At 31.5% G+C, this 10,144-nt stretch overlaps 1 protein-coding gene across 1 annotated transcript; it reads left to right on the top strand.

Moving 5' to 3' along the window:
• Positions 1-5: 5 nt before the first annotated feature.
• Positions 6-8,521, top strand: LOC138314746 (ORM1-like protein 3). The gene is made up of 4 exons (XM_069255242.1): positions 6-95; positions 1,414-1,597; positions 2,257-2,408; positions 2,918-8,521. Exons 2-4 carry the CDS (start codon positions 1,424-1,426, stop codon positions 3,051-3,053), a joined length of 462 nt encoding a protein of 153 aa, XP_069111343.1. The 5' UTR covers positions 6-95; positions 1,414-1,423; the 3' UTR covers positions 3,054-8,521.
• The last annotated feature ends 1,623 nt before the right edge of the window (positions 8,522-10,144 follow it).

Here is a 10,144-nt window from a genome sequence, read left to right as displayed (position 1 = left end):
TCTAGAAAATAATGTGATGCGCATGCGTCAAACATATTTTACTTCCGGATAGTTGGAAAGTAACGTAATAATATTATTTGGTGTTGTTTTTCATGGTAAGTCAACAAATTCTTAAAGTTATGCGTTTCTAGAAAGACACCAATGGATTTTTAATGATAGAACGTCTGTATTTAACATTTGTTTCAATGTTTTAGTTATTGTGACTGTCAACGAGACACCGTGGCAACGTAGCATTTCGAGAAATATTGAAACCCCATTATCTGTCAAGTACACTGTGTGTGTAGTGCTTCACAAACAGCAAGGTTAAAGCGATCTATGAACATTTCATCTTGAAGAAATGATGGATATTGTTACATGCCAATTAATTATGATAAATAATCATCTAACAAATCCAAGCATATGCTCAGTTAGCAGGCCAGTCTAAAAAAATAAACGACCTAGGCTTGACACGCATTAAAACTTTATGGTTGATAATGTGTACAGTAGGCCTACATACAGGTAACAACATTTACTATAAGTAAAGTGGAACATTATGTTGGTAATGAACATAAAAATATATTATCAGGTTGTTACCCTGCTGTAGCTACATTGTATTTGCTTATCCAGACAAGCTTCTCATATTTTGACATTTTGCATGGTATGTGAGATCAGCAGATTTTTTGACGAAACTAAAGTTACAAAATGTAGCCTTACCAAGATATATTTTTATGTATCAGTGTTTTTCCTGGGCATTTTGGGAAATTGCCACCTGGTGAAAATTGGGAAATTTTGTGCGATAAAAGTATGAAATGAAAAATTTTAACAGTGTTTATGCAAATTTTGGAAAAGGTAGAAATAAACAATTATCCTTCTTTAAAAATCAAGTGTAAGAATGTATACTAAAATACGACGTTTAGACTTGAGATTTCCGGAATTTTTTTGTTTCGTCACACAAAATAGGCGTCAACTCACTGATTTGGGAAATTTAGACATAGATTTGGGAAAAAATAACAAGAAATACAATTGGGAATGGGGCCTTATTTCGGCCCCAAATGTATAGGCAGGAAAAACACTGTGTATTGTCTTGTTAATAATTTAAAACATGTCAGTCAAATGAGGGTCAGTTCGTGACAGGGTAGGACTATTCATATACTATTATGCAACAATCTAATAAAAATTAGACTTGTAATTCTGCTCAACTACGATACTTGTTACCCTTAAATACAAGATCTAACAATGCCCTTATTGACGTCACCTTAACATGACCCTACGGTTAGCCAATCAGCGCGGTGCCTACAAAATCTCCGATGGGATTGATTCTCTCAGAAATTAACGGCCACTAGCTACATATATTATCATTATGTCCCTAGATGTTTCAATTCTGGTCAGAGGCCATGTTATGTATAATGATTAAGTATTATTTTGTGCTTTCAGAATTAACAAGATGAATATAGGCACAGCCACAAGTGAGGAGAACCCTACTCACTCCTACTTAAACAGCAAGGGAATTTGGTTCACGTATACGCTGGTCATCCTTCTATTCCATCTCATGCTCCTCAGTGTTCCGTTTTTCTCAGTAGCTGTAGCATGGACGTTAACAAATGTTGTACATGATGTGGTAAGGAAAAATGCAATAGATCTATTGGATATAGATTATTATTAACAGCAAAAAAAGATTGATGGATTTTGCTGAAATTTTGTGGTCATTAATATAAAAATTTACATTTGGGTTGAAAGCTCAAGCACTTTTGTCACTTTTTCTATACATATGGAAAATATTGCCAAATTTTAGTGTCAAATGTACCCAATAACATAAAAGGAAATGGACTGATTTGATTAAAAATTTAACATACATGTTAAGCATCATCTAATACATGTATATGCATTTGCAAATTTTGAAATTGTCAGGTTCAATTCAAAGTCTAGCTGTTATACACAAGATGTATGAAGCTTCATTACAGGAAGGATTTTCAAATATCTCTGACAAATTTAAGTGTCAAGTTTAGGTCTCTATTGCTTTATCTTTTCAATTACGTATTTGATAAATTGTTGCATCTTAATAGCTTACCAGCTCAGGGGACCAATATGTGTATCTTCAGCTAGACTCCAGATGCTTTTCTTTCTTACTAAAATTGTTATGATTTTATGATACTTGTAGTATATTGAGACTTTAATGCACTTTGTGATTTATTCTTTTTGAACCAAGGTATTTGATGTTGTATGTTATTGTAACTACGGTAAGTTACTAATGACAATGCTTTGATTTTCTACTTGCAGGGGATGTTTTATTGTTTACATGTCACAAAAGGAACCCCTTGGGGCACCCCAGAACAAGGACAGGCAAGAACACAGACGCAGTGGGAACAAATCGATTATGGTCGACAATTCACGCCCACAAAAAAGTTCCTTACAATTGTTCCAATTGTCTTGTAAGTATCCTTGTAATACCAGACAGTGTTTTCCCTTAAGGATTTTTTCTAGCTGGTCCTAAGGACCGACTGACCCTAAAAGTTAGTGGTCCTAGACTCTTTACAAAGTTAAAATTCATCCTTGTAATTTATAGTAAAGTAATAGTTTTACTAACAGAAATATCCACATACTGTTTTAATATTTTGCCCTCTCAACAAAGTTGACTGAAAACCAGAATATTATGAAAAATTGTTTTGTATAGTTTGATTTTCAACATTTCTACAATTCTACTGCCATTTTTGTTTTATATAGCCTTTATCTGGATATATATTTGTGATGCAGCTCAATAGATCATAGGGAATGAAAATGATCAGAGTTCTTTTACTGTTTGATATTTTAGCAACAAATGAACATAAAATATGATAACAGTATTCTATACTATTGGAGATATTTAACTTTCACAACTTTCATAAGGATTAGTTTCAGATAAAGGAAATTCATGTTTTGTTTCTTCTCTTTATTTTATAAGGTTTTTCCTGGCAAGTTTCTACACAAAGTATGACAAAGTGCATTTTATAATCAATGCAACCGCATTGGGATGGAGTGTTGTACCAAAATTTCCTCAGTTCCATGGTGTGCGACTTTTTGGATTCAACAAATTTTGATCAAATTATGATCAGAAAATTAAAGACTTCAAAAAGACATGTTGAACCATGTAGTGTTCGTAGTGTGACAAGAGCAAAACAGAAATACTTGAAAAGCATTGAGGGGACAAATGTTGCTGATCAGGCAGCCACAGTCAGCTATAAATGTGTGTAGAGTCGTGTAATCAAGCCATTGTAATGCAATTAATGTTATTTTATCGATATTTTTTTTCTTGATAGATTCTTTCTTAGTCAACCTTTAGTGCTGTATTCTATCAAAGTGAATTCAATGTTTTCACAGAATCATGGTATCAAAGATTTATCTCAATACCTAAATAAAATAAAAGTGAAAGAGTCAGACATTCATAAAGTGATCAGAAGTGAATATCTATGTTAAAATTGTCTTCATTTCAACAAAACGTTTAATTTGCCAAAGCTCTCTACCATGGTATATTTAACATATTCCTAAAAAAAATCTTCAGAACATTCATTTGTATATCCAACTTTTATATAGCAAACTTCAAAATTTGACAATGTACCTTATGAAATGGATTTGCTTGTTAATTAAAATAATTAGTTTTTCACTTGCTTGGACCTTATTTGGGATTAGTATAGAGTGAATCGCAATGTTGATTCTAGTTACATTTTTTTTATTACTTCCAAGAGAAATTATCACAAACGGTATCAAATTAAGTAGGGTTTTGTATAAGGTATTTACGTTAGGAGAATTTAGTATATTGCACCAGTAGTCTGTTTTTGCATGGGCTGAACACTTACTTGGTAATTATATATAAAAAAATTCTGAACTGCTAACTTTGATTTAGTTCTTATAGTTGACATGGCACGATGAAGTGAAATGCATGTATTTGAATGAATAGAAATCCTTAAATTTTAATCAGGACTGACATATATACAATTCAATCTGACCTATATTTGATTCAATGCTTTTCTAATACAAGTGGGTTTGGGGATGTATTAACTGTTAGTGGTTTGAATGTGTAGAATTAAATATTGGTACTAACTATGAGTATCCAAGAGTTTGAAGATGTATAACTGATTTATTTTGTAGCCTTTTAAGAGACATATCCGTTGGAAGAAAATCATTTAAAGGTGTATTCCTTTGTTTGGACATAGTGTTGGAACTCTGAATGACTTTAAATGGATACTAGAAAGTTAATGATATGTAGATGATTGTGTCAGAATGCCTATCAGTGATGATAGTATAGGATTTACTGACTGGTGCAGGAAACTAAGGTAGCAATACTTTCACAACTTTTGATTAGTTATAACTTGCATGTATCAATGAGGTTTCTATATACATGTGAAGATTATGCAATTAACAGTTTCAGAAAAAAAATATTTTCCATTAATTAGAATTATTTTAAACACTTCAAACAAAGGAATTCCCCTTAAAAGAAATATGTTTTAATCCTTTAGTAAAATATGTTTAAATTAATGTAAATAAAACTATATGGGGTTAGGATATCAGTATTCAGTATTCTAGGCTGCATGTATATTATTTTGTTTGAAATCTGTGATGTTTGTTTACACTAATACTTTTGAGAAGGAACCATGTACATATGTATATCCGACAGTGACGTGAATGCTAAATGTCTGTATTTGTGGAACAGGAAAACTGCTTGGGGTTTTTTTCCCCCAAGAATGTCTCCAATTTGAAAGTAATGTTTAATAATTTGATTCATTGTTGTATATAATTATGTTGATTTGGATCACGTCGAATTTGTATTCATCATTCTTGTTTAGGAATACACCTTTGATTTTTCATTAAACACATGAAATTAAATGCATATCATGAAAGGAATATTAAATATAGAAATTGTTATCTTTAAGAAAGAGATTCTAAAAGCAATTCAAATTAGCATGCAGCCCATGACCAAAACTTTAAATTAATTACATGGCTTGAGTGATTATTTCAACATTTTTATGATCATTTTTGATTCTTTAAAAAAAAATTCATAGAAAACATTTTCATGACCAGGAGACCACAAATGTAGATTTAGAAAACTCAACAAGATGTAAATATTGATATTCACTACCAGAGCTAATTTATAGATAACTAGTGGACATTAAAGGGGTGAATAGTCGAGAAAAGGAAGGCTGAAGTTGATCAAAATGATATCCAGTTTACTTTTGTTGCTTATTTATTTATCAAAATTCCCTGTCATAACCGCTCTGTATGCAAAGAAATTAATTCATATCATAGGAATCCTAAAATGACCTCCATGTTGACATTGCCATGCAGTCTCGCTTTGAAAGGTGAGTTAGGCAAATTTATTTTTGAACTGTGTAAAATTTACGTAGAGCTTTTCCGTCTTAAAAACTTGACAACATAAGCAGTACTTGACTGTCGTTTTAATTTGTAAGGACTTCAGGAAGACCATTGAATACATTTAGACTGGTTTTCTTTGCCCGACTATTCACTTTAAAGTGATAGGCCTAGTCTTGAACAGTTATTGCTTTTGTTGTGTCATATTAACAGCTATGAGTATTTGAGGATGTGCCATGTTTGTTTGGTGTGCTAATACTATGTAAGAGCACCATTTGGGACTTCATGGACTAAAAGGTGCAGGCCTAAGTGCTAGAGTTAGGCCCTTTAAGATTTTATACATGTACATATGTTCAGACAATGGACTAATATTTCTTATTAGCTTGATCTTCTTTCCTGATATCCTCTCATTCATTGGAGGTAAAGAAATTCACTGCATCATCAATTTACAATTTGTAAGTTATTGAATTTTTGTCTTTTGTCTATTTGACTAGATCTCTTCATAGCAATATTTAGTGTGGTATATGAATTTAATTAGAACACCTTGTCATGGTATCAGAAAATACTGATTTTCCGTTTCTAGATTTGTGTTATCACATGCCTTCATAATGTTTGTTTTTTACTTCTATGTTCATGAACTTCATCATTTTCCCTACAGAAATCATTACAAGATTTTGTTAAAAAATAACAATTTCCCTGTGGAATATATTTCAACCAGGTTAAATGATAAGCAGAAACGTATATCCTTGATTAAAACAAGAAATTTTGGTCAATCTCTTGCTGTTGATGTGACATAAAGGATGTGTGTAGATTGAGACTTATTTCAGTTTTTAGCAGTTAAAGGCCCACTACCGTTCCGAAACGGCTTTAAATTTTTTAAATGGGAATGTAAAACAAGATCGATAATTTTGTAGAGTCTTAAGAATTATTAACTTACCGTTAATACTATATTTATCATCACCTTCTGAACGATTTGATTAAAAAAATAAAATGTTTATTTTCATAACGCGGGTCGTATTATGTTTCCCGCCGTCGTCCTAAATACCGGGCGGTAGTTGACTATCACTGCGCCAGACGGCAAAACAGCGAATTGACTCTCCATTGTTTTCATATATTACGCAGGAAATCTTGCATATGTTTGGTGTCGTAACCTTATTTTAGGTCATCGGTACGCATTTTCTGATGTTATTAATGGTTTTTTAAGAAACCTTTATATTTCGCTCCGGAAAGGTAATGGGCCTTTAAGTTTTTCTTCTTTTTTTATTACACTCTTTAACATTTTGTGTGTTCTCTACTTCATGTTGTGATATAATACCTGACCAAAGATTTTAACCTTATCAACTGTAATTATTATTGATATATTAATTGAATTTGATGAGTCAAAAATATTTTAAAAAGTTATAAAAGTCCTAAAACATGAGAAGAGATTCTGGTCTTCTTAACCAATTTAAATATCAACCTCTTTTATCCATTGGGCAAATATTAGCATCTTTAATTTTAAATATTCTTCCATGCCTCTCCACTCCTGTTATTTAAGTTGCTACATTGAATTATGGTCAATATCTGTGGAGCACTGCCTGTTCACACAAAAAATGAAGAAACAGGTCAATGAAGGATGAGAATGATGAGTCATCATAAGTAGGCACAACATTGTACATGTAAAACATTGTATGATAAAAAGGATAATGTATTGTAACATAGGGATAAGCATATGAGATATGGTATTGATTTACATACACTGTATATGTACTAGCATATAGCTTTGATTCCTCTGTTTGTATGATGAAAATGTTATAATGACATAAAATACTTGTTACAACAATCTTCGACGACCAGAAATACCTGTAAAATTTGGTGAATTACATCAATCAAAATCAAGGTCTTGTATATTTTTTTCTTGATACTAGAGGTATGGACTAGTCTTTGTATTGATATTTATGTAATCTGCCTATATAATCTCTAAGTATATTTTAAAACTATTATATGATTGTTTTGAACGGAGGGAACAAGTTTACAAATTTGTTATTGTCATAATGAGAAAGTTGTGTTAAGTGTGTCATATATTTATTTAAACTATCACAAATTATATCCCATCAGAATTTTTCTTTGATTTATAAAAGTATATGCAAATTTTGTAAGATTTTGATGAGACTTTAATATTAATCAATATTATACATGTATTCATGATTTCCGAAGACATTTTGAAGTTATGTTTTATTTATGGTGGAATAGAAGAGATAGCTATTTACCTAATACACTATGTGATTTGATTGTTCGACCGTTTCTATGACAGTGTTGACAATTTAAGTACATCAGGTAAAAGAAAGTGGTGAATTTTAATGACAATTAACTTTAGGTAATGAAGATTAAGGTCTCAAAATTCCTTGTAGTCAATTTAGAAACTGATTTATATTATCCAAGATCTACCCCAGCTTTTAATATCTCTATGGTGGAATCTCACTTTAAATCCAACAATCTATATATCTTTGATTTAGGTTATTTCTTCCTTGAAAGAAGATCAACTTATATTCAGTATTTTGTTATGTTGAAACATAAAATGTTCATCATGATGTGCATTTGCATATATAAAGCTACTTATATTTTATAACATTAAATGTACATGTAAAAGGGGTAAAAGTCAATGTCTAGATTTAAAATATCAGCCCCATTTGCAATGTAGTACCAAGTGTATTTGACTTTTGCATGTGGTAAGATTAAGATTATTCCTGATTCCATGGCTGAAAATATCCAATTGTAATGCATTGTATCTTGTTATAAGTCCATTCCTGGTTAACATGGTATGTTTGATAATGTGCTACTGCTGGTTGTCAATCCATGTCTCATGTATAATAAATCAATACAATGTACTTATTTCTGGTTATATTAATTAATAAGCCTTTAATATGAACAAGACTAATTAATTTCCAATCACATGTCATTTTCTGTTAACACACATGACATGTTCAGTTATATGACAATATCTTGATACTAGTATAAGGCACTATAAGAGGTACAGAGCATAATTTTCAAACCATAAAACTGGACATGATAAACCGTTAAGAAGTCTGTTTTGTGTAATGATGTCTCTTTATTTATTTGGTGCTTAATATATAATACCAACAACTGCACCAGCTGGTCAATATATATCTATATATTATTGGTGAATATACATTAAAGATGTCCACTGCTGACGAATGGTATCTTTTCACTATCAAAAACAGGAGCAGACGATTTAGTATTTGTCTTCAGTTACAAAAGTTACTTACTTTAGACCATTACCACCATTGAAAAGTTTGAGCTTCTAATTTTACTTAAAAATATAAAAAAATAATTAATTGCATCCCGAAAAAATTCTGTGCCACTATATCCTATATGGAATGAAGTACTGATTGCGCATGCACCAAATGCGAAGTAAATAATTTTATATTATTTTTTTGTGTTAATTATACATACATATACACGATTAAACACCAATTATTGTTCAAATGATGAATATCATTTATGCTCTGTCAGTGGTGGAGCATCTTTAATTCATAGGGATATCCAGGTGTCTGGAACTTTTGACAAGTGATTTGTGAGATATTTTTCTGGGATTATCATTATGACATACATGATGAAAGATGTACAATACACACACTACTGTAACATGGTTTTGATTACTAGTAATTAATATAAAGCTATAATGTTTTACAGCTTGATTCAAAAGCTAAGACTTCATTTTAAACTGGTTTCTTGAATTTTCAAAGATAATTGAAAATAAAAAAAAAATAAAAATGACTTTAATCTTTCTCTTATTTCGAGAGTGTAGAGATTGAGTAAGAGGTGACAATCAGTGACAGCAAGTTATTGAACACACAAAAGCACTTTCCTTACTCAAATTCTTGCTTAGGGTTGCTTTACAAGTCTAAATATGAAGCTTACTTATAGAATTTCAAAGTCATTATTGAAGGTCTCACAAAGGGTTTCTTTTTAGGTTAGAAGATCAATGGTAAACATTTTGTATGATCTACATGTAGTAAAGATAAAAAAAAAACCATTCACACTCAAATACATGCAATTCAATTGTCTTTAGCTCAAACTTAATCATACAAATCCTCTTCAACAAAAGTGTATGCTTAAATTACTTTTTGTGTGAAAAGAATGTCAATGGTCAAGAAGTCATTTAAAGATTCTAGCATATTCAACTGTTTTGACCTTGAATCAAGGTCAAGGTCATTCATTTGACAAACCTGATAGCCCTTCATCCCAGCATGTCACAGGTACAATATCGGGGCCATGTTCATTCATACAGTTGGACAATTTGTAAAAGTAATGATTTCAAGTATAAATCCTTGAGAACCTGCAGATTTTGATACAGGCCTTTAAGGTGCCCTTTCACTAACGCTAGGGTTAGGGTTAGGGTTAAGGTTAGGGTAAGGTTTTTATTAAGGCTCATCCGAAAACAATATAAAATACCAGGGCTGCCATTAAATCTAATAAGAATGACTCATTTCAACAAGTCAAACTATTACAGTAACAAAATCAAGGGCCCAATGGGCCTGCATCGCTCTTCTGCTATCTTATTTTAGTGAAGGTATAATCACCAGTTTTGCAAACAAATGAGAAATGAATATTTGCCCTTTGAACAATCACATCCAGGTCTGATTTTCCATAGCAAAACACCTCCCTTCATCTCAGCATGTCATAGGCCCAATATCATGTCTCTAGGTCTCTTAGTTATTAACAAGAAGTTGTTTAAAGATTTTGGCCTATTTGACCCCTGTGACCTTGAATGAATGTCAAAGTCATTCATTTTATAAACTTGGTAACCGTTTATATCCCAGCA

Source organism: Argopecten irradians, chromosome 2 (assembly GCF_041381155.1).
Source record: "Argopecten irradians isolate NY chromosome 2, Ai_NY, whole genome shotgun sequence".
Classification (NCBI taxonomy): domain Eukaryota; kingdom Metazoa; phylum Mollusca; class Bivalvia; order Pectinida; family Pectinidae; genus Argopecten; species Argopecten irradians.
This window is presented reverse-complemented; position numbering and strand designations above follow the sequence as displayed.

What these genes read in the sequence shown, in the direction of transcription:
- LOC138314746 (XM_069255242.1), top strand. Translation starts at nt 1,424, where the DNA reads ATGAATATAGGCACAGCCACAAGTGAGGAGAACCCTACTCACTCCTAC. An exon ending in CAAATGTTGTACATGATGTG is followed by an intron (nt 1,598 to 2,256) that starts GTAAGGAAAAAT and finishes TTCTACTTGCAG; the next exon opens with GGGATGTTTTATTGTTTACA. An exon ending in ACAATTGTTCCAATTGTCTT is followed by an intron (nt 2,409 to 2,917) that starts GTAAGTATCCTT and finishes TTATTTTATAAG; the next exon opens with GTTTTTCCTGGCAAGTTTCT.